We start from the raw sequence: 24,191 nt of genomic DNA on the forward strand, positions 1-24,191 counted from the left end.
GTCTATAAAAGCCTGTTTGTGGATGTGTAGGAGGGGGAGGGGGGAGGGGGCTGTGAGTCAGTGCCGCTGCAGAAAGAACGGTTAGGGTTTAGAAGAAGATGAGGAAAAAAAAGAACAGGGGGGAAAAAAAAGGAAGTAATTGTGGAAAATGAAACCGTGAGAGAGAGTGAGAGGGAGAGAGAGGGAGAGAGAGACAGACAGACAGTATATCTCAGACAGTGAACCTCCTAACTCCAAAATGTTTTTTCGGGAAAATGAGTGGTGGAGTTAGGAGGTTTTGACCAAAGTGCTTACAGTTTACAGTTTAGGCATTTAGCAGACACTTTTAATCCAAAGCGACTTACAATAAGCAGATAAAACATCACAACAATACTTTTTACTACTTTTCATTGGTTCAATATTATTTTAACCAACACACAGACATAAAGGGTGTTCAATAGCACATATTTATGAAAGAAAAGAGAGGGCCAATCGGTTTTGGCCAGACAGTGACGAGTCTTTATGCTCCCAGACAGACAGTGTAGGATCATTGTCATGGCTTCCATACAGATTGTGTTTCAGGCCTCCAGTAGATGTTGGCCAGGCATCTCTTTTCCATTCCGCTGTTATTCCATCTCTGGCTTTACTTTGTGACTCAGGCTGCGCTGCCTTTGACAAGGAGGAGCCCCGTACTGTGCATCTGTGATTCACACTAAACACTGCCCACAGCTCTGAGACACACTGAGTAGACAGGTTTCTGAACTGTCCACAGCCCTCCTCTGAGACGCAGAGTGAGTAGACAGGTTTCTGAACTGTCCACGGCCCTCCTCTGAGACACAGAGTGAGTAGACAGGTTTCTGAACTGTCCACAGCCCTCCTCTGAGACACAGAGTGAGTAGACAGGTTTCTGAACTGTCCACAGCCCTCCTCTGAGACACAGAGTGAGTAGACAGGTTTCTGAACTGTCCACGGCCCTCCTCTGAGACACAGAGTGAGTAGACAGGTTTCTGAACTGTCCACATCCCTCCTCTGAGACACACTGAGTAGACAGGTTTCTGAACTGTCCACAGCCCTCCTCTGAGACACACTGAGTAGACAGGTTTCTGAACTGTCCACAGCCCTCCTCTGAGACACACTGAGTAGACAGGTTTCTGAACTGTCCACGGCCCTCCTCTGAGACACACTGAGTAGACAGGTTTCTGAACTGTCCACGGCCCTCCTCTGAGACGCAGAGTGAGTAGACAGGTTTCTGAACTGCCCACGGCCCTCCTCTGAGACACACTGAGTAGACAGGTTTCTGAACTGTCCACGGCCCTCCTCTGAGACGCAGAGTGAGTAGACAGGTTTCTGAACTGTCCACATCCCTCCTCTGAGACACACTGAGTAGACAGGTTTCTGAACTGTCCACATCCCTCCTCTGAGACACACTGAGTAGACAGGTTTCTGAACTGTCCACAGCCCTCCTCTGAGACATAGAGTGAGTAGACAGGTTTCTGAACTGTCCACAGTCCTCCTCTGAGACACAGAGTGAGTAGACAGGTTTCTGAACTGTCCACAGTCCTCCTCTGAGACACACTGAGTAGACAGGTTTCTGAACTGTCCACAGTCCTCCTCTGAGACACAGAGTGAGTAGACAGGTTTCTGAACTGTCCACATCCCTCCTCTGAGACACACTGAGTAGACAGGTTTCTGAACTGTCCACGGCCCTCCTCTGAGACACACTGAGTAGACAGGTTTCTGAACTGTCCACGGCCCTCCTCTGAGACGCAGAGTGAGTAGACAGGTTTCTGAACTGTCCACGGCCCTCCTCTGAGACGCAGAGTGAGTAGACAGGTTTCTGAACTGTCCACGGCCCTCCTCTGAGACGCAGAGTGAGTAGACAGGTTTCTGAACTGTCCACGGCCCTCCTCTGAGACGCAGAGTGAGTAGACAGGTTTCTGAACTGTCCACATCCCTCCTCTGAGACACACTGAGTAGACAGGTTTCTGAACTGTCCACAGCCCTCCTCTGAGACACACTGAGTAGACAGGTTTCTGAACTGAGCACGGCCCTCCTCTGAGACGCAGAGTGAGTAGACAGGTTTCTGAACTGTCCACGGCCCTCCTCTGAGACGCAGAGTGAGTAGACAGGTTTCTGAACTGTCCACGGCCCTCCTCTGAGACGCAGAGTGAGTAGACAGGTTTCTGAACTGTCCACGGCCCTCCTCTGAGACACAGAGTGAGTAGACAGGTTTCTGAACTGTCCACATCCCTCCTCTGAGACACACTGAGTAGACAGGTTTCTGAACTGTCCACAGCCCTCCTCTGAGACACACTGAGTAGACAGGTTTCTGAACTGAGCACGGCCCTCCTCTGGCCCTGCTTTTTTAAAAGGTTTTCAGAGCAGAATGTCAGAGCTCTGAATCACTATAATATGAAACCTCCAGAGACTGAAAGCAGCTGCGTTGTGTCTGGAATGTCTGTCTTAGTATTCCTTTCCCTCTTAAAAAAAATCACAGTCATATCTATTTATAAGTTACACTTTTTTATTTTTTTATATTTTCATGAAAAAAGTGAATGGAAACTATGAGCTCTCTCTCTCTTTTCTCTTCTCTCCACTTTAAAGAATTACATTTGGAGCGTTTCAGAGAGGGGGGGGGGGGAGAGAGAGAGAGAGAGAGAGGGAGAGAGAGAGAGAGAGAGAGAGAGAGAGAGAGAGAGAGAGAGAGAGAGACCTCCTCCCACATAAAGTGGAAAGTCCCCTCCTGCACTCTTTGTTTTTACTTTTTTGTGATTTCTCTTTTTTTTCAGAAGCTCACTCCCCTTTTGGAGTTGTCCTTTCATTTTATTGAGAGCGACAGACAGACAGACAGACAGACAGACAGACAGACAGACAGACAGACAGACAGACAGAGGGGTTAAAGTTCCATAGGGCAGGGTTCCCCAATAGGTGGCCCGTGGGCCATTTTCGGCCGGCGGGGGGCCGGCCGAACCCCAGTAATAATGGTGGTATATAAGAGCAGCAACAACACTAGTATATCGTCATTGTCGGGTGGAAACCTCATATCTCCAAATGTGTACGTTCTTTCGCAAAGTAAAGCCCTGCTTCATCATACGAGGCCGTCTCACAAAAGTAGTGAAAACAGCAGATCTGCAAGCACACAGTGCTTGTAGATCGGCTGTTTTCACTAGTTTAAATCATTTTTAAAATGATAAATGCAAAACGAACTGTTTTGGACTTACAAGATCTTTACCCGACAACAACGATATCTGAACTGTCGCTGGAGTAGCGGGAACGCCACCGTCGCCCCCTGCAATGTTGTGGCCCTGGGCTTGGTACCCTAGACATAATTCAATGCTGTGGCCCTCGGCTTGGTACCCTAGACATGATTCAATGCTGTGGCCCTGGGCTTGGTACCCTAGACATAATTCAATGTTGTGGCCCTCGGCTTGGTACCCTAGACATGATTCAATGTTGTGGCCCTCGGCTTGGTACCCTAGACATGATTCAATGCTGTGGCCCTGGGCTTGGTACCCTAGACATGATTCAATGTTGTGGCCCTCGGCTTGGTACCCTAGACATGATTCAATGCTGTGGCCCTCGGCTTGGTACCCTAGACATGATTCAATGTTGTGGCCCTCGGCTTGGTACCCTAGACATGATTCAATGTTGTGGCCCTCGGCTTGGTACCCTAGACATGATTCAATGTTGTGGCCCTCGGCTTGGTACCCTAGACATGATTCAATGTTGTGGCCCTCGGCTTGGTACCCTAGACATGATTCAATGATGTGGCCCTCAGCTTGGTACCCTAGACGTGATTCGGCCCTTGGGTAAAACAAATTGGGGAACCTTGCCAGAGGGGCTATATCTGAAAAAAGTTCAGTTCAGAACTTCAGGGAAACACCCCAAATATTGGTGTGCACTGCACACGCCATGTTTCAGAAATCATATATTGGGACATGGTCTGAAAATAAATGTCAGTCCTGGGATTTTCTTTTGGCTTTAACCCCTGCGGACGGACGGACGGACAGACAGACAGACAGACAGACAGACAGACAGACAGACAGACAGGAAGTGGTCAAAGTACTATTCCTCCCTCCATCCATCCATCCCTCCATCCATCCCTCCATCCCTCCCTCCCTCCCTCCCTCCCTCCATCCATCCATCCATCCATCCCTCCATCCATCCATCCATCCATCCATCCCTCCATCCCTCCATCCATTCCTCCATCCATCCATCCATCCCTCCATAATGTCCTCTCTGTGTTCTTGTCCTCTCAGATGCGTCGGTCAAACAGACCATAGTGGAGGATTATGGCTCCACCTGTCCACAAGGATACAAGAGATTCAACAGCACCCACTGCCAAGGTAACTGTAGGCACCCACACTGCACCCTATACTGTAGCACCCACACTGCACCCTATACTGTAGCACCCACACTATACCCTATACTGTAGCACCCACACTGCACCCTATACTGTAGCACCCACACTATACCCTATACTGTAGCACCCACACTGCACCCTATACTGTAGCACCCACACTATACCCTATACTGTAGCACCCACACTGCACCCTATACTGTAGCACCCACACTATACCCTATACTGTAGCACCCACACTATACCCTATACTGTAGCACCCACACTATACCCTATACTGTAGCACCCACACTATACCCTATACTGTAGCACCCACACTACTGCACCCATAAGGTGCAGTAGTGTCTCTCCCACCTCTCCCACTGCCAAGATAGTTTCAGTTTTCAGTTTATTTTTATTTATAGTGCAATCATCACCCCAAGGGGTCTCTGTGCACTTCACAACAATTCACAAGTCATTAAAAACAGTCATACAGCAAAAACATCAATATAAAAACAATGACACAGCAAACACATCAATATAAAAACAATGATACAGCAAAAACATTGGTAGCAAAACAACAAAGACAATACAATAAAATGTGCTAGCATGCAAGATACTAACCATGCAACACTGGTCATTCAGCAAATATTCAAATATCAAAGTCACTATTCAACGTTGTTCACCGAAGTCGAATATTTGCCTCTTTTTCTTTTTTTTGGCAATGCCCCTGGTGGATGAATTTGTTAATGCTCTATACCAGGGGTTCTCAAACCTTTTTAGGCCGTGTCCCCCAAAATAGACATATTTGAACTGGGGACCCCCACCCTGACAAGCACTTGGAATTGTAGGTATTGCATTTAATGTGACTCGGTTCCACGATAAATATTGTGAAAATAGCAGATCTACATGCTCACAACGCCTCGCAACGGGCATGTAGATCGTCTATTTTCACAATGTTGCTTACTTTATATTTGACAGTTTGGCCAGTCCTGTCGAATATTCGACTATTCGAATACTTTGAGGTCGAATAATTCGAATACTAAAAAACACTATTGGTGAATGCCCTAGTATGTTAAAGCTCTATGATGTCAGTATTTGAATGACTACACGACATTCTTGTTTCTCGTTTGACACAAACTTTGACCTGAAGGTCGAATTTGTATTTCTCCCCTGAGCAAGCACGCAGGCTCTATTAGCTCAGTGGGAAAACAATGTCAGCGCTTGCACAAGAAAACCTAGTTTAACAATCCCACGTAAAGTTTCATAGTGCAGCTTTAGGTCTAGTAGTGACGTTGTCATTGTATTGTTGTTGATAGTAGATAATGTTTTAGTCAAGGTTCCTGGAACCTTTTTTAGGTCCTGCTCCTGAGGTAGAACTAAACTTTAGTTCTGGGGACCTATGGGCGGGGCCAGCAGCACTGATGCTCTTTTTCTGGACCTTCCCTGTTAGTTCTGGTTATATGGAAACGTAAGCAGAACTTGGTCCCGTAACTTCACAGGTTCTGGAAAGTTCTTGGTTCTGGAAGGTTCTGGTTCTAGTTCTGGGTTGGCCCTACAGTGGAAATGGGGCTAAGATTAGGGCTGTCACAATTATTACATAATCGTCTAATCGTGATTATTTGACATTATCGCAATTATTTTGTCATAATCGTCATAATCGTGAATGTTGAAAAATGTCCGAAATAGTGGAAATAGCAGATCTACAAGCTCACAACGCATCGCGACGCGTTGTGAGCTTGTAGATCGGCTATTTCCACTATCAAAGTTATTTTTTAAGTAGTAAGTTGGCAAATATGTCAGTAATCTATTTGTATATCGAGGTTATGTGTCATATCTGCCATGTGCAATTTCAAAGCTTAAAAGCCAAACACAATTAAATCGTTAATCGCCAATTATTTGAGTGACAATTAATCGTCCTGTAAAATGTGATATCGTGACAGCCCTACTATAGATAATGTAATGTTTTGTTCTGCTTCCAGACATCAACGAGTGCTCCATGCAGGGAGTGTGTCAGAATGGAGACTGTCTCAACACTCTGGGAAGCTTCAAGTGTTCCTGTAAGTCTGGCTACTCTCTGGACAGGAACAGATGTGTAGGTGAGTACCTTAAGTACACTAAACATGATCACTGGTATCTAATGAGTAGGTGAGTACCTTAAGTACACTAAACATGATCACTGCTATCTAAAGAGTAGGTGAGTACCTTAAGTACACTAAACATGATCACTGCTATCTAAAGAGTAGGTGAGTACCTTAAGTACACTAAACATGATCACTGGTATCTAAAGAGTAGGTGAGTACCTTAAGTACACTAAACATGATCACTGGTATCTAAAGAGTAGGTGAGTACCTTAAGTACACTAAACATGATCACTGCTATCTAAAGAGTAGGTGAATCGTGAGTACTGGACTGTACCTGGCTTGCAGCTAGAAGGGCACACTGGTATCTAATGAGTAGGTGAGTACCTTAAGTACACTAAACATGATCACTGCTATCTAAAGAGTAGGTGAGTACTGGACTGTACCTGGCTTGCAGCTAGAAGGGCACACTGGTATCTAATGAGTAGGTGAGTACTGAGTACTGTAGTGATACTCAAATAGCTGAACCTGTGGGACACATTACAGAAATGTCAAGGGGCCAGTTGATAAAAGTTGATTGAAGCAGCCTCCTGACCTGAGTCAAACTAAATGAGTTCATAGCTGTAGGTGTGAATACACACGGCAAGGCTAGTCTATTTGTACTGTATACTGTATACATGGGCAACTGGCCCAAACCATATTCCAGGATTCCAATTCAAAAGAAGCAAAAATAGCCGATCTACAAGCTCAAAACGCATCTTTTCTTTCGTATGTGATACTAGAATGACAAAGTAGGACGTAGCAATATACAATGGTTAATACAAAATACAATACAATTCCACCTTCACCCCTCTGGAGTGAAGGTGGAAATATGGTATCGTGTATAGCACAGTTTTCCGGGAGTTTGTTGCAGATTATGTGTTGCATAAAACCTGACGCTGCCTCATTTTAGTTCTAATTCTGGGAACAGAAAGCAGAGCTTCTCCCAGATGATCTCTGAGGTGTGGATGATTGTTTTATTTATTTTTTATTTAACCTTTATTTAACCAGATAAAAACACATGGAGACATAATCTCTTTTATGAGTGTGACCTGGCCAAGAGGCAGAAATACAAATTACATGATCCTTGCTTTACATACAAGACATCAACAACAAACATAGAACATCCATGATACACAAACAGATACCTAAGAACAACTCCAAAATACAAATGTACACAATTTAAATAAAAAAAATAGTTTAGATTTCTCAGGTAGCAATACACGCACAATGTGCAAAATGTACCCAAAAAGGAAGAGATCTACAGAGCAACTATTACAGGTCTGAACAAGTGCAAGTGTTTGTAGATCTGTCTAGAGTGATTCTCTTAAAACTTCTCAAAGGAATTAGCACGGCAAATTTGAGTCTGGCCTGAAGGTCATTCCATGACCAGGGGCCAAAAAAGGAGAGGCTAAATGCAGGTACTACACACTACACAGCGTAACCAGGCATTAGATCTGAGATTCAGCCCATGATATCGCACCAGATCATCATCCAAGCGTTCAAACGCTTTAGAAACCAACAGTAGCTTTTACAATCCATTCTTTGACACCCAGGGAGCCAGTCTGTGTTGATCCCAGCACAACAGGATGAATGCGTCATCCCCACAAACATTCAGTCTCTGTCGTAACAGGTCTGCTGTCTGTAGCGTCTGGCTTTGTTAGTTTCCTTGGGGCTGCAGTTATCTATCGACCACATTATCACAACACAGGCTGAGGCAGTATTCTGTGGTCACAGGGACGTAAAGATCTGAGACCCTGGCTGTCATCTGTCGGCCCAAACACAGATGGAATACCCTGAACAAGGCTAGTGGAATCCTCCTAGATGTCCTAGCTCTGTTGCACACGTACGGTATTTTTTGATAGATTCCCATCATAGATACAGATACCTTATGAAGGTTGTAGTGAAAATGATGTAGCATGTAGTCTAATAAACTACTGCTGTAGGCAGGGCAGGAATGTCATGGAGGCCATGAAGGCCATGCATGGCCACCATTGCCCCTCAGTTTGGCGTTGTGCCCCTCAAACCAATGGCATGACCTGAGGCCACAGTGGCCTTAATGCCCCAGCTGACTGGACCACTTTCTCTTTCTTCTCAATATGTAGACAGTAGACACCAGTGTCTCTTTCTTGTCATGTAGACAGCAGTGTTTTCTTTGTTGAGATTCTGAATTCTTAATTCCCCATCTTTAATGGGGAAAATGACGATATTCCAGGCCTGGCTGTAAGTGGGTTATTTTTCTAAAGATTTCAATCATGGCTTTTTTTATTTGATCTTTTCTGTGTGTGTGTGTGTGTGTGTGTGTGTGTGTGTGTGTGTGTGTGTGTGTGTGTGTGTGTGTGTGTGTGTGTGTGTGTGTGCGTGTGTGTGTGTGTCTCTCTCTCTCTCAGAGTCCCCTACAGAGCAGGGCCAGTGCTTCCGCATGGTGACAGACGGGGGGCGCTGTGAGCACGCCCTGCCCACCCAGCTGTCCCAGGAGATGTGCTGCTGCACCGTGGGCAAGGCCTGGGGGGCAGGCTGTGAGCCATGCCCGCAGGTTGGCACAGGTAATAACACTGTGAGCCATGCCCACAGGTAGGAACACTGTGAACCATGCCCACAGGTAGGAACACTGTGAGCCATGCCCACAGGTAGGAACACTGTGAGCCATGCCCACAGGTAGGAACACTGTGAACCATGCCCACAGGTAGGAACACTGTGAACCATGCCCACAGGTAGGAACACTGTGAGCCATGCCCACAGGTTGGCACACCTGTGGGCAAACCTGTTGCCACAGGTTAAGTACATAATCAATTTAGGCCAGTGGCTTTCAACACTTTTCATATCAATGTCCATTATTTATTCAGCATTTGAGACATTTGATGACATCTAATCTCTCAGACCCAAAACAATATTGTGTTGTCGTTGGATAAGATTTTGTCCACAGTTCCATGCTGTATTGATGAGATAAGGACAGATAACAGCGAAACGGTTATCAAAATAACACTTATTCTACATTCTCTAATTGTGCAGACTTCTTGTACATTTAACCAATAAACAAAGAGGTTTAATTTTACACTCTCAAGAGTTAAAGATCTATAAGGGTCCATTTGGTTCTGAACTCCCCATCATTTAGCTGGGTACCACCTGGATCCCCCTCAAGGACCACTGGTGGTACCCGGAACCACTGATTGAAAACCACTGATTTACTGTAGGCAACTGGCAGCCAATTTACAATTTAGTTATTGTGCCTGTGTGTGTGTGTGTGTGTGTGTGTGTGTGTGTGTGTGTGTGTGTGTGTGTGTGTGTGTGCGCGTGTGTGTGTGTGTGTGTGTGTGTGTGTGTGTGTGTGTGTGTGTGTGTGTGTGTGTGTGTGTGTGTGTTATATGAATCTGTGTGAAAGGGTTATGAAACACACTGGATATGAACACATGCATTTACACTGGACAAAACAAGTTACACTCTGGCAGACTCCCTCAACCTGAGCAACTTACAGATGTGAGATGTAAGAAGAGTCATTAAATAATCACATGGTCACAGTCAATAATAATAATGGAGACCAAGTAAACAATGAGAAACAAAGTATAGAAGCAAGCAACACAGTTGTTAAGTTACACACTAACACAAGTTATTGTCTCCACCAGCCGAAGGCTGAGGGGAGAGTATGTTTTCCCCTCCGTCCGTCCGTCCGTCCGTCCGTCCGTCCGTGCGTCCGTGCGTCCGTCCGTGCGTCCGTGCGTGCGTCCTCGCAGTTTGTGAACACCTAATCTCAGTCGCCGTTGGCCCGGACGCTGCCAAACTGAGCACACACACTCCCTGGATGCCAATCTAGAACCTCTGCCCCACATTTTTCAAATCAGCCTCATGGTGGCGCTATAACAGGCCGATTTGTGTGGCCTGGTTGTTACCAGCTAATCTCCGGCGCCGTTGGCCCGATCGCTGCCAAACTGAGCACACACACTCCCTGGATGCTAATTCAGAACCTCTGCCCCACATTTTTTAAATCAGCCTCATGGTGGCGCTATAACAGGCCGATTTGTGTGGCCTGGTGGAGACCTGTGCTCGGAAGAGCACTGCTTCTAGTTATGAAATGGAATCTCACGGGACTAAAATTACCGTTACACAGTATGAATGAATGAACTAGACTGCACTCTGTTGAGGTGCCAACTTGTTTCTTGTGCACTCGTAGCCATACAGTATATGGCCTACTTGTGAGCCAGCCGAGCACACAAGTACTGTGATTGGTGATGAGTGCTGTCTGTATGTACAGTATGTGGGTGAATGAATGAATGAATGAATGAACATAGTTAAAATAATATTTCATCTCTCTCTCTCTCTCTCTCTCTCTCTCTCTGTCTCTCTCTCTCTCTCTCTCTCTCTCTCTCTCTCTCTCTCTCTCTCCCCTCCCCCCCCCCCCCCAGTGGCCTTCAGTAAGATCTGTCCAGCAGGGAAGGGTTACTTCCTCCAGAACGTCAGAGAGTTCTTCTCCTTCACACCTCACATCTACAGCATCCAGGAGAAAGGCCTCCGCAAGCCCCACAAGACCCCACAGGAGGGTGAGTCTGTACCCTAAACCCCTAACCCTAAACCCCTAACCCAGGCCCCACAAGACCCCGCAGGAGGGTGAGTCTGTACCCTAAACCCCTAACCCTAAACCCCTAACCCAGGCCCCACAAGACCCCGCAGGAGGGTGAGTCTGTACCCTAAACCCCTAACCCTAACCCAAGCCCCACAAGACCCCACAGGAGGATAGAACTGCTGCCCACTAATTAATGCTCACTTACAGTCACTATCTCCTGTTTCTGTAGCGTGAGGCAGCTTGATGTACTGTTGTTCCCTATTGAGATTGGCACATTTCCTGGGGCAAGCTGCCCAGATCACACATGTCACACCGTGTCTTCTATTTGTTTCACTCTCAGAAAACGCCTGCAATGTAGTACATTATACAACAGGTAGTCGGGCTCTCAATGGAAAACAGGCTCTCCAACCGTGCATCTAACGAGCACAGATGCACTGGCTCTCATCAAGTAAAGAAATCAGCTGCGTTGGTCACGAAAGACAGCAAGCGCGCCTCTCTCCCCACACTATGCTAGGCGGCTAGGCTAGCGGTTTTCATGTGACATAGTAGCTAAATGTGGCATTAAAAGATTACAAATTCCTATCAAATATCTTAATTACAATGAAATAAAGTTGACGTGTTTTTTTTTAAGGGCAACAGTTGTATAATCGCAATATTACACTCGAGGGTCTGTATGTAACACGGTTATCCTGCACTCCAGCCCTTCCTACGGAACTCGCCTGTCGGATCGTTCCTGCGGTAAGGCTGTTGTGCAGGTTGTTATATGCACACCCTCTCGTGTAATATTGCTTAATTTCAAACTACATTGCAGTGCACATCATGTGGTGATCACTGCTTGCCTCCTGACCTGTGAATTGTTTTATTTTTGTTTATGTTCTGTTTATTTCGTTGCTGAGTGAGGTCAGCAGACAAAGTGATGTGAGTGAGATGCAAAAACCTGGGTGAAATGTGCCAATCTCAACAGTAAGTACAAGTACACCTCCTGGACATGGCGCTAGTATGTCACAGGGACTTACCCCCAGTATCGCTGAGCCAAGAGGCACTGGGTCCTGAGTTTTTGGTGTGACCCGACCACTGCGGCGGACACTCTAACCACAAGGCCACTTACAGTACAACCCCTCTAAACACAGCATTACTATTTTTGGGCGAATGTGTCTCGATATAAAATAGGGCTTTATTACTGCAGGTGGATAATGCTACTGTCTATGTGTGTGTCAGACTTATCTTTGAACAGCAGCATATTGTAAAGAAATTGGACCCCTTCCTTCACAGGTGTTACCAATGATACTGATGAAGGCTCTGTTCCATTCTGCTCAAACAGAGTCAGTGTTACCAATGATACTGATGAAGGCTCTGTTCCATTCTGCTCAAACAGAGTCAGGGTGCTGATATTGTTGCATGTTGGCTCAACTGGAAGCACTCTGCTACACCAGTGGGCCTCAAAGTGTCCTTGAGAGGGTTCCAAATGTCCCCTTATGGGTCTGTAAACCATACGGGTCCATTTGGTTCCATTCGTTACACTCTCAGAGTTATGGTGGTCCCTGAAATCTAAACGTTTAAGAACCGCTGTGCTAGACTCAATGGAACAGAGCCTTCATCAGTATTACTGGTAACAGCTGTGAAGGAAGTAAGAAAGAAGCCCAATTTCCAACATGGCCGCTGTGCATGGAGCCCGTTGTCTATGGGGGGGTCCCCAAATTATTTTGACGAGTCCCCAGATGAATAATCTAATGTGAAACAGTGTTTTCTCATTCAACAGTAAACAAACTAACATAAAGTTTAAGTGTATAGAGGGTATCTGCACATTTCTAAAGTGAAGATTTAAGGCCTTTTTAATACCTCTAAAATGACAAATTAAACATTGTGAGAAATGATCAAATATTAGAGGCAGAAATTATGAAAATAGCAGATCTACATGCTCAGCATGTAGATCTGCTATTTTCACAACAGAAACGTGTCATACAAAATGTAATGCCTCAACTCTCAGTGCTCGTCATGGTAGGGGGGACTCCAGTTAAAATATGATTATTGTGGGGGTCGCACTGGTCTGTGAAATGAGGTTGAATTCATAACTGATTCTCTTCCTCTTCTCTGTTCTCTTTTCAGAAACCAAGCAGCCGGTAAGACTTCACACAGACATAATAACAGCTTGTGGATATTATTATTACTTGCACCAGCAGAGCGCGCAAGTACTGCCATCGGCTGGGTAGGTATGTCGGTGTCCTCCTCTGTTTAAGCCCTGTAGCCCGCAAGGCACACGTTGGCACCTCGACAGAGTGCAGTTCTTGTTAGTGTGGTTGCCCTGTTGGGCAAACTTCATTTTTCTACCACTTTTTGTGGTCACATGTTCAGATACTGGATTCTGATTGGCTTAAAACAGTCAACAACCTTGAGTTGGCTCATGGACCCCGCCCACTGTTTGTTGTGTTGCAGTTGATTGTAACTAAATAACCTTGCAAGTTACAACTGTGTTCTCTTTCATTTATATGGTAGAAGTGGTAGAAAAGCAATTTACCATTTGAGGGTCGTGTTTGGCACAAGGCGAACCTGAAACAGTGGTAAATCAGCCAACAACCCACTCCTTCTCATGGTAAATGGCTTACACTAACTAGGGTAACTTTTCCGCTGCCATTGGAAATTGATGGAATCAATGGGAGTGGGAATCAATAGGGAATCAATGGGAGTGGGAATCAATAGGGAATCAATGGGAGTGGGAATCCATAGGGAATCAATGGGAGTGGGAATCCATAGGGAATCAATGGGAGTGGGAATCCATAGGGAATCAATGGGTGTGGGAATCAATTGGTGGAGCTTCACATGACAGTTATTGTAGCTTTCTGTAGAATATAGTCACGTTAGCAACCACACTTGTAATTTCCATTAGCATCTTCTCTAGTTATTATTATCATGGACATCATGTGTTTCCACCTCCAGGAGAGACCCCCAGAGACCACCACCACACAGCAGACCACCGTCAGCACCAGCGGACCCCGTGTGCCCGGTAAACCTGACCTTCACACGCAACGCTCACGCCACAATCAACATGTTAGAATGTTAGAATAATACAGCATGTCTGCATAGCATAGCAGTGGAAACTAAAGCTGGGCTCACTCTAATTTAGTATGTGTCGCATTCTTAACTCATTTGATGCAGATCCCGTGTATACTCGTGAAATATTAAAAGGTACCTAGAGTGCCGGTCCCGCGATGACGCGTGCTATTTACTGTATATAGTGTGTGCCAGCGGCTACGTCATTGTAGTCCTTAGCGGCCATCTTTCGTGACAAAACACAGGTGTTTCAATTGTTTGATTGCATAGAACTAATGCTATAGTCTAATCAGAACACCTGTGTAAGGCTGTGTTTACCCGAGAAATGGCCGCTCTTAGAACTACATTTGGCACACCCTATACAGTAAAGCTGGCAATGGCTACGTACCGTCCGTTGAAAAGTACTGGCACGGGTGGACTCGCCGATTCATCATCATCGCGCATCCACGTGCACACAATAGTGATCCCATAACATGGAAGCCAACGGTCTTTCTCATCTTTATAGTAGGGGTGGGCGATACTGGATAAAAGCATTATCACGATATGCTTCATGCAGTATCACGATACACGATATTATCACGATACTGTTTTATGCGGGTTTTTAGGTTTATTATGATTATTAGACCCTCACATATATTCTATAGATAATCTATTCATTTGTATGCTGCAGATAGAAAGATAGATAGACTAATCTATGATTTTTTTAATGATAACATTCAGATTTTTGATTAAACAATTATCATTTTTTACCTCAAAATATTTACTAGTTGGTGTGATGATGGTTCAGGTCATTCAAATGGGTCCCAGAAATGTTTTATGGGTTCCCTTAAAATGTTATCAGAGTGTTGTGAGCTTGTAGATCGGCTATATTCAAAACAATTTGGCGGGACCTCTCTGGGGGTCTCGACCCACAGGTTGACAACAACCCATGCCTTACCATTGAAACTTGAGGGAAAACAAATTACCTTATGGTTGGTTTATTAGACCCACACAGATATTCTATAGATAATCTATTCATTTTTATGCTGCAGATAGAAAGATAGTTTTTTTTTAATGATAACATTCAGATGTTTGATTAAACAATTATCATCTTTTACCTCAAAATATTTACTAGTTGGTGTGATGATGGTTCAGGTCATTCAAATGGGTCCCAGAAATGTTTTATGGGTTCCTTTGAAATGTTTTTTGAGTGTTGTGAGCTTGTAGATAGGCTATATTCAAAACAATTTGGCGGGACCTCTCTGGGGGTCTCGACCCACAGGTTGACAACAACCCATGCCTTACCATTGAAACTTGAGGGAAAACAAATTACCTTATGACCAACCAAAGTCAGGAGGTTTGTTATGATACAAGCTTTATTTTTAGAGAATTACTCACTCATTATCATCCTAGCTTTTCGCTTTTCTACTAACAATAATGGCATGGTTTTTATGACTAAGCCAATTATGTAATAGATAAAATAGACGCAAAATAGACGCGACGATTTCACCGCGATTCGCGACGACACACGCATGCATCAATGGTGAAAACATAAGCACTTTACAAATAGCAGCAAATAGCTACTTGTTTATAGTTAATAAAAACAGATGCATGGATTTACAAGGTGATCTAAATCATCTCATCAATACTGCCAGAACACACAGCTATGGATGAGACTCCAGCACAGTTCAGCTTTGCAAGCAGTGAGATGGCTGATAGCGATAGCAGGACGGATAAGTAGTTTGCGTCCTGTTAGTTTAATGCATCCATTATAAAAAATATGCTTCAAAGAATGCAGGCCAAGCTGCATCACTGCTTTACTAAAGTCCCGTGAAAGTGAAACTAAATCGTGGACCACTGTGCCGTGCTCCTGCACACAATCACAACTCAGTCAGTGCTGTAGACACTCTGTAGCCTGTCTGCGTGCTGCACGGGGGAGCAGTGTTACCAGATGGGAAATGTTGAATTATCGTACCGGAGGCTCAGAATTATCGTATTTGACATGAAACTATCGTACACGGCCAAAAAAGAGAAATCACTCGCGTAAAAACGTATATTTTCACCAAAAAATGCGTCTTTAGTGTAAGAAACGACCTCGTTTTAGACTCCTGCGTGACAAAAACGCATCAGATATGCTGTGTGGAGGCAGGCAACTTCTTGGAGCTTACACAAATAAAAGCCTGAAACTGGTCTGGAAAGATGCAACCAGTGTTTTTAATGCCTCCAAGTACAGATCTAGGGTCAGATTGACTGATTTCCTGGCTTATTTTGAGAAGCCAAACCAGATCCCAGATCAGCAGCCAGGGAAAATAGTGAATTCACGCTCTTTTTGATGATATGCCGAAATTATCGTACATTTGGGCATTTTTGGAATTATTGATCGTACATCGTACAGAGGGTCAAATTATCGTACAAATACGATAATTATCGTACGTCTGGCAACACTGGGAGGGGCCGTGAAAGCAGGGGACAGATCCTCAAACTATATGACACGTTGAGCCGCGACACGTTATAGCTTGTAGATCTGTTCTTTTTGGCGAATTACACCACAGTACTATAGAAGTATAAATTAAGCAATAGAGCTGCGACTCATGGAACGTGCACTCGCTGTATCCAGAGCCTTTTCTAAATGACTGTTTGTATCACGAGAGAAACGATATTCTGAAATGGCCTATCGTGGCAAAGCTGTATCGCCGAGACGATAATTATCGCCATATCGCCCACCCCTACTTTATAGTCCATTTTCTCCAAAAAACACTTGTGATGCCAAGGAGGCATTGGATTCTCACTAAAATAGCAAAAGTATAAAGGGATCCATCTTCCACCCCTGTTTACATTTCGACCACAAGTACTTCCGGGTGAATCTCCGCCAAGTAGGATTTTGTTTAGTTAGCTCGATCTACTTCCGGCCTTCAAAATAAGAGACTGGCCGCGGACGGAGAGCAGGCAGCCGGCACGCTGGACATTAACCCTTTCATTTCTGGAGCAGCAAATGGGTTAAGACAAAAATGTGATTATAGTAAATTTACCCTCATTGATTCCGGATGGGGACCCGAGTGCATGGCCCTGGATGGGGAAACCTTCAGGGTACTTTTTCTTTTCTTTTTTTTCTTTTTTCTTTTTTTTAATTCATTATTGTCTTAGGAATGCGACAAAAAAACAAAAAATATTATTGAACTCAAGTCTCCATGGCATGAGTAATCAATAGGGGGAAAATAGGGATGAACTACTCCTTTAAGTCTGCCCACTACATTGGGTTATGTCTTTAAGTGTGCCCACTACATTGGGTTATGTCTTTAAGTGTGCCCACTACATTGGGTTATGTCTTTAAGTGTGCCCACTACATTGGGTTATGTCTTTAAGTGTGCCCACTACATTGGGTTGTGTCTTTAAGTGTGCCCACTACATTGGGTTGTGTCTTTAAGTGTGCCCACTACATTGGGTTGTGTCTTTAAGTGTGCCCACTACATTGGGTTATGTCTTTAAGTGTGCCCACTACATTGGGTTATGTCTTTAAGTGTGCCCACTACATTGGGTTATGTCTTTAAGTGTGCCCACTACATTGGGTTATGTCTTTAAGTGTGCCCACTACATTAGGTTCTGTCTTTAAGTGTGCCCACTACATTGGGTTGTGTCTTTAAGTGTGCCCACTACATTGGGTTGTGTCTTTAAGTCTGCCCACTACATTGGGTTATGTCTTTAAGTGTGCCCACTACATTGGGTTATGTCTTTAAGTGTGCCCACTACATTGGGTTGTGTCTTTAAGTGTGCCCACTACATTGGGTTGTGTCTTTAAGTGTGCCCACTACATTGGGTTATGTCTTTAAGTGTGCCCACTACATTGGGTTATGTCTTTAAGTGTGCCCACTACATTGGGTTATGTCTTTAAGTGTGCCCACTACATTGTGTTGTGTCTTTAAATGTGCCCACTACATTGGGTTATGTCTTTAAGTCTGCCCACTACATTGTGTTGTGTCTTTCGTCCACAGTGGCCAAACCCACCCCTCCACCCATCATCCGGGTGCATCCGGGATACGACCCGCTGGAAACTCAGACCCAAGTCTCACGTGAGTTACACTGTTACATTCACAACAAGAGTTACACAGGTTTTCTTGTCCCACTTCCGTGGGCAAATTGCATCCCTTGTACCATGCTGCATTGAGATTTATAACTAATTCACCTTTCAGGACTCATCATTGTACTGTGCTGCTGTGGGTTGGTCCTCATTAGTGCCATTAGGTGTCAAACTGATTGTTGTAGATCAACTTGCCCACACTTGTACTTGTTTAGATGTCTGAGCCTTTATCTAGGACTTCATGGTCGAACCTATGGTATTTACTGTATTCTAGCCTCGGAAACTCAGCCTTTATTTGGCGATGGGTAGAAAAATAAAGCCTGGGGCGATCTGCTTTAAAATCACTGTTGTATGAAGTGTAGAATTTCCCTAACCAATCATAGTGGAGGCGTCGCACCGACATGTGTTGACGTCATGACGCAGCAGCGTTCTCTGCTGCGCTGAGCAGAGGGGGGTGGGGTGGGGGGGGGGGGGGGGGGGGGGACATGCTATTGGCCGGAGACTCCCAGAGAGATTTGCCGGGTTGTGTATCCCCGCCCCATCTGCCATCTGTGAAGTGGTCAAATGGAGTTTAACTCTGGACCAGGGCCCACTAGAAAAGATTCAAACAGCACAACTTTAATGTTCACTCGGATTGTTTTGAAGAAGAACACAGTTTGGGCGTGAGCTCTAAACATTCCACAAAATGTGTCTGTTATGACTTTGGGTTTTGTCATTTCTGCCAACATTACCGTTTAAATGATACAAAGCATGGTTACAGTCCTGTTGTGGAATGTTTGCTGAGCCTGTCCCCACTAGACCTCTGCTCACTGCCGCATTCATTAATTAATTAATTCATTCATTCATTCATGCATTCATTCATTCATTCATTCATTCATTCATTCATGCATTCATGCATTCATTCATCCACTCACTCACTCACTCACTCACTCACTCACTCACTCACTCACTCACCCACTCACTCACTCACTCACTCACTCACTCACTCACTCACTCACTCACTCACTCACTCACTCACTTTCTTGTGTTCATTCAGTTCATCGACGATTTAATTAATTCTCAATGTTACAGTACGTTTGAGGAACACCAGGGGTAAAACAAAATGGCCCTTGTGGGTTTGTAGCTCAGAGTGTACAAATAGGCCAGTGCGGGTCCATTTGGTTCCATCTGTGCACTCCCTGAGTTAAATAAATACTGGGTATACCCCGGTATTCCCATTTAGTGCATTTTACTATATAACAAATAACAAATGCAAAGGAATATCAATTTAAGAAAACAATAACATAGGTAGACCTAATCAGTAAAATAAAATGCTATCTAGCGTCATGTATGGTCATTGGAGTGTTACAGTAGTACTATGGGTTTATTTACCCCTGGGGGGTAAATGTACCCCCGTTGATTCGGGGGTACATTTATTGCAATGAAATTGTCTTGGGAATGCGACTAAAACTAAAACATATTATTGAACTCAAGTCTCCATGGCGTGAGTAATCAATAGGAAAAAAAGTCAATTAGAGGGTGAACTACTCCTTTAACATTGTTGAGAATCAGTTGTTTGACTGATTTTCCATTGATCAATGCAGCAGTTACCTCTGATCGTTCTGCTTCCATTGATCAATGCAGCAGTTACCTCTGATCGTTCTGCTTCCATTGATCAATGCAGCAGTTACCTCTGATCGTTCTGCTTCCATTGATCAATGCAGCAGTTACCTCTGATCGTTCTGCTTCCATTGATCAATGCAGCAGTTACCTCTGATCGTTCTGCTTCCATTGATCAATGCAGCAGTTACCTCTGATCGTTCTGCTTCCATTGATCAATGCAGCAGTTACCTCTGATCGTTCTGCTTCCATTGATCAATGCAGCAGTTACCTCTGATCGTTCTGCTTCCATTGATCAATGCAGCAGTTACCTCTGATCGTTCTGCTTCCATTGATCAATGCAGCAGTTACCTCTGATCGTTCTGCTTCCATTGATCAATGCAGCAGTAACCTCTGATCGTTCTGCTTCCATTGATCAATGCAGCAGTTACCTCTGATCGTTCTGCTTCCATTGATCAATGCAGCAGTAACCTCTGATCGTTCTGCTTCCATTGATCAATGCAGCAGTTACCTCTGATCGTTCTGCTTCCGCTGACGTCTCCATTCTTTCTGACGCAACGTGAACGTATAACGTTACCCAACTAGTTTTATGATGGAAGTTTGAGTGGTTGTGTCTTCATGTGTGAAGCAGAGACGGACGAGTGCAAGCTGAGCAGGAACATCTGTGGACGTGGGGAGTGTGAGAACAGCCCGAGTGGATACACCTGTCACTGTCACCCTGGGTACCGGCTGCACCCGCAGAGGAACGTCTGTATCGGTATGTTATTCATTTACCCTCTCACCCGATAATCCCGAGAAAATCCCTATGTCCCTCTCCGCCTCGCCCGACAAACCAGAGAATTTAATATGCTCTATCCACCTCTTTCCGCGGGAGTTTACTGGAGACTATCTGGACCAAACGTCTGGTTTAACAGCAGACATACAAGCTCACGTCGCGTCGCAGATGCAACCCGTTGTGAGCTTGTGAATCACACACCGGAAGCTCGGTACAGCGTCTGCGCAATGCACTATGGGCCGTTGGAAAGCCGTGGATATCCGGTCTACTACTGTATATCGATATAGTAGATCTTTGCAAATTAAAATGGATTTTTTCGATTCAGTTACTATATCGTTACACCCTAGTACGTCACTGTCATCAGGAAGGTCTGTATAGGTATGTCACTGTCACCAACCCTAGAGCAGAGGTTCCCAAACTTTTTTTGTCGCAGGGCACGCCATAAATATTTTTTTTTATCCGAGTCCTACATTATAATTCTCACTCCCAGCACCTTATATTTATAGCATATCGTCGTTGTCTGGTGGAAACCTTGTATGTTCAAAACCGTTCGTTTTGTATTTATCATCTATAAAATGTACTAAACTAGTGAAAACAGTAGATCTACAAGCACACAACGCCTCGCATCGCGAGGCGTTGTGTGCTTGTAGATCAGCTGTTTTCACTAGTTTTGTGCGACAGTCTTGTATGATGAAGCAGGGCTTTGCCTTACCAAAAGACGTACACATTTGAAACTTGGAGATATAAGGTTTCTGCCCGACAGTGACGATATTTTAGTGATCATGTTGTGAGGAAAACGTTGAGATAACAGCCATTTTGGTTAGAACTGACTGAAAATAACTTCGTACTTCAAGTTTAAAATGATACTAAATATTGTATCCAAATAAATTCCAAATATTATCAAATGATCTCGTGGCACCCCTGGACTGCCGTCGCGGCACCCCAGGGTGCCCCGTCACCCACTTTGAAAACCCCTGCCCTAGAGCGGGGGTCAGCAACCCGCGGCTCTATAGCCGCATGTGGCTCTTTAGCATCACCCTAGTGGCTCCCTGGAGCCTTTTCAAAAATGTATTTAAGGGAAAAATATATATTTTTTGTTTTAATATGGTTTATGTAGGAGGACAAACATGACACAAACAATCTTAACGCTTTCCAATGCTGTAAAAGTGTGTAGAATAAATATTAAATGTAATGCTCATTATGTATTTGTAGCCTACTTAGTCATTTTGACAGTAGGCTAATATAGCTAATGTAGACTTTTAATATATTGTCACTGTCGGGCAGAAACCTTGTATCTCCAAGTTTCAAATTTGTATGTTTTTCTTTTCTCACAAAGTAAAGTCCTGCTTCATCATACAAGACTGATGCACAAAAGTAGTGAAAACAGCAGATCTACAAGCACACAACGCCTCGCAGAGCGAGGCGTTGTGTGCTTGTAGATCGGCTGTTTTCACTAGTTTAGTTCATTTTGTAAATGATAAATACAAAACGAAGTTTTGGACATACAAGGTTTCCACCCGACAATGACGATGTATAAGGCTTTTATAATTGTTTGCGGCTCCAGACAGGTTTGTTTTTAGTTTCTTTGGTCCAATATGGATCTTTCAACATTTTGGGTTCCGACCCCTGCCCTAGAGGAACATGGCAGTTTTCCGGGCCAGTCAGTAAGCTAAAAGTACTCGTGTCTCACTGCTGTTCTCTTCCTCAGATGAAGACGAGTGCGACTCGGAGCCCTGCGGGCACGGCAGAGGGATCTGCATCAACACGGAGGGAGCCTACCAATGCCACTGTCGCCACGGTTACAAACACATGGTGCACCATGGGAGACTGAAGTGTGTGGGTGAGTGGAGTGGACGTGACGTAACGTGACGTGACGGCTGCTTTTAGATACAGTAACAGCCGCTCACTCGTGTCGTCCTCGTCTCGGACGACAAAGCAGACGAGGACGGAGAGTGAGCGGGAGCTGGCGAGTGAGGACGGGCTGTGAGGAAGACGAGCGGACGGGAAGACGTACGGGAAGACATTCTCACCCCCACTGCGTCTCACGCAGTTACTGAGGTTAAGGTTAGGGTGGTCGTTAGAATCCACGTTGTCAAAGAAAAAGCACAAAAGAAGTGGGCTTCCACCAGAGCATACGAGCGGAGTGGAGCGCGAGCGGCGCGGGCCGTTTTTGACGTGAGCGTGAGCGAACGACTTTTCAAACGGGTCTGAGCGGCTTCGGAGCGAGGATTTTCCTCCGCTCCTTGGAGCGCAGACCTCCTCCGCTCCTAGCCGACCCTGTTGGGGCCGCGCACCGCATGTTTCCAACAAAACAGTGCCGGGTGCAGTAGTGGCAGTGCAGCCATATGTCGTTACCGCGGAGAGGAGAACAGACAGAGAATTCCCTTCATCAAGATTTCACAAATTGTATCTATATCATCCACACAAGTAGGCTAGGCTGTGTTATAATAAGTAGCCTACCTTGTGTCAGTTAAGCCAGTCAAAGGATACGATTTTAAATGCAAGTGAGACTGATTTTGCTGAATGAAAAACACACGCCACGACTCGCCTCCCTCTCTCGGTTGTGGTGATTAGCCTAATCAATAACCAACAGGATTTAATATTGCCCGTCTTAAAATACAATGCCTTAGATTTCCTAGACAGATCTCCATCAAGCCGAGGCTCACATTACCGCAGGCGTTTGTGTTAGATGGGAACACACTGGCGAAGGAGAAAGTGTTTCGAAACTTTTTTTTGCTGCTTTTTGACGACCCTGAGTGGAGCGCGGAGTGAGCGGTGAGCGGAGCGATACGCAAATCGAGCGGAGCGGCGGAGCGGAGCGGCGGGGGGGCGCGACATGAGCGAAGAGTGAACGGTACCATAGACCCCTGGAGCGCGGAGCGGCTTTCCGTCCCGCTCCACTCCGCTCGTGTGCTCTGGCTTCCACGTTGACAAAGATAAAAGCACAAAAAAACATAGGCTTTGTTAGCCAGGTTTGGCTAGCTCAGTCCGTAGGGCAGCATGGCTATACATCACTACGGCCGGGGTTCGCTTCCCATCCAAGGAGCTGAATATTGGAGTCAGCATGTGTCGGTGCGATGCGCACAACACGCGTCCGTCGTCCGTAAAGCCGTCCGGACGAGGAGAAAGAGCGGCTGCCTCTCTTTAGATACACTTGTTCACATTACAATCCACTGGATTCTAACAAGCAGTGAGGTGGAAAGGTCACATGTGTTGAATCAGAACAGTTTCCATGGGCAGGCTGGGGTTCAGTGTCTTACTCAGGGACACTATGACATGTATTAATGGGGGAGGTCTGGTTGTAACAGTCCAGAACATACCCTGGACAAGAATATACCCAGGGTTGACGTGTGCTAGCCTGTCTCGTATATAGCGTAGCGACCCCGCAAAAGACACAGCCATAACTCGCAGACTTGCTGGTCTGCCGAGCCGGAGACCGATGTTCGATTCAGCTCGGTGCGCCAAAAGTCACGGGACCGCTAACACTCGACTCTCGCATTCCGCCCCTCAACCTCTCTGCGCGTCCCAAACAATCGCCCGCCTCTCGTTGCTAAATGAATTACTAGGGCGTGTCAACCGCCCCCTGAAAGGGGCTTTACACGTTCGCTACAATATTCTGGACTACTCCTGTACAACCAATAATCTTAGTCTATGAAAAGAACACTGTATTGTATTTCTGTAACATCTGAGTGTTTATGTGCGTGTCTGTGTGTGTGTGT

At 45.2% G+C, this 24,191-nt stretch overlaps 1 protein-coding gene across 1 annotated transcript in view; it reads left to right on the forward strand.

Annotated features, from left to right (window-relative positions):
• The window catches only part of ltbp3 (latent transforming growth factor beta binding protein 3), a gene marked incomplete at its 3' end in the record, with an annotated part of 141,852 nt that overhangs the window by 68,582 nt on the left and 49,079 nt on the right, over nucleotides 1-24,191 (forward strand). Inside the window, exons 6-14 of the mRNA XM_080749585.1 lie at nucleotides 4,239-4,325; nucleotides 6,301-6,417; nucleotides 8,829-8,984; nucleotides 10,839-10,973; nucleotides 13,103-13,116; nucleotides 13,931-13,997; nucleotides 18,013-18,090; nucleotides 20,326-20,454; nucleotides 22,181-22,312. Coding sequence (XP_080605711.1) covers nucleotides 4,239-4,325; nucleotides 6,301-6,417; nucleotides 8,829-8,984; nucleotides 10,839-10,973; nucleotides 13,103-13,116; nucleotides 13,931-13,997; nucleotides 18,013-18,090; nucleotides 20,326-20,454; nucleotides 22,181-22,312 — 915 coding nt within the window. The remainder of the gene's footprint in view (nucleotides 1-4,238; nucleotides 4,326-6,300; nucleotides 6,418-8,828; nucleotides 8,985-10,838; nucleotides 10,974-13,102; nucleotides 13,117-13,930; nucleotides 13,998-18,012; nucleotides 18,091-20,325; nucleotides 20,455-22,180; nucleotides 22,313-24,191) is intronic.

The sequence above is a fragment of the Nannobrachium achirus genome, assembly GCF_963921795.1.
Source record: "Nannobrachium achirus genome assembly, chromosome: 19".
Lineage (NCBI taxonomy): Eukaryota > Metazoa > Chordata > Actinopteri > Myctophiformes > Myctophidae > Nannobrachium > Nannobrachium achirus.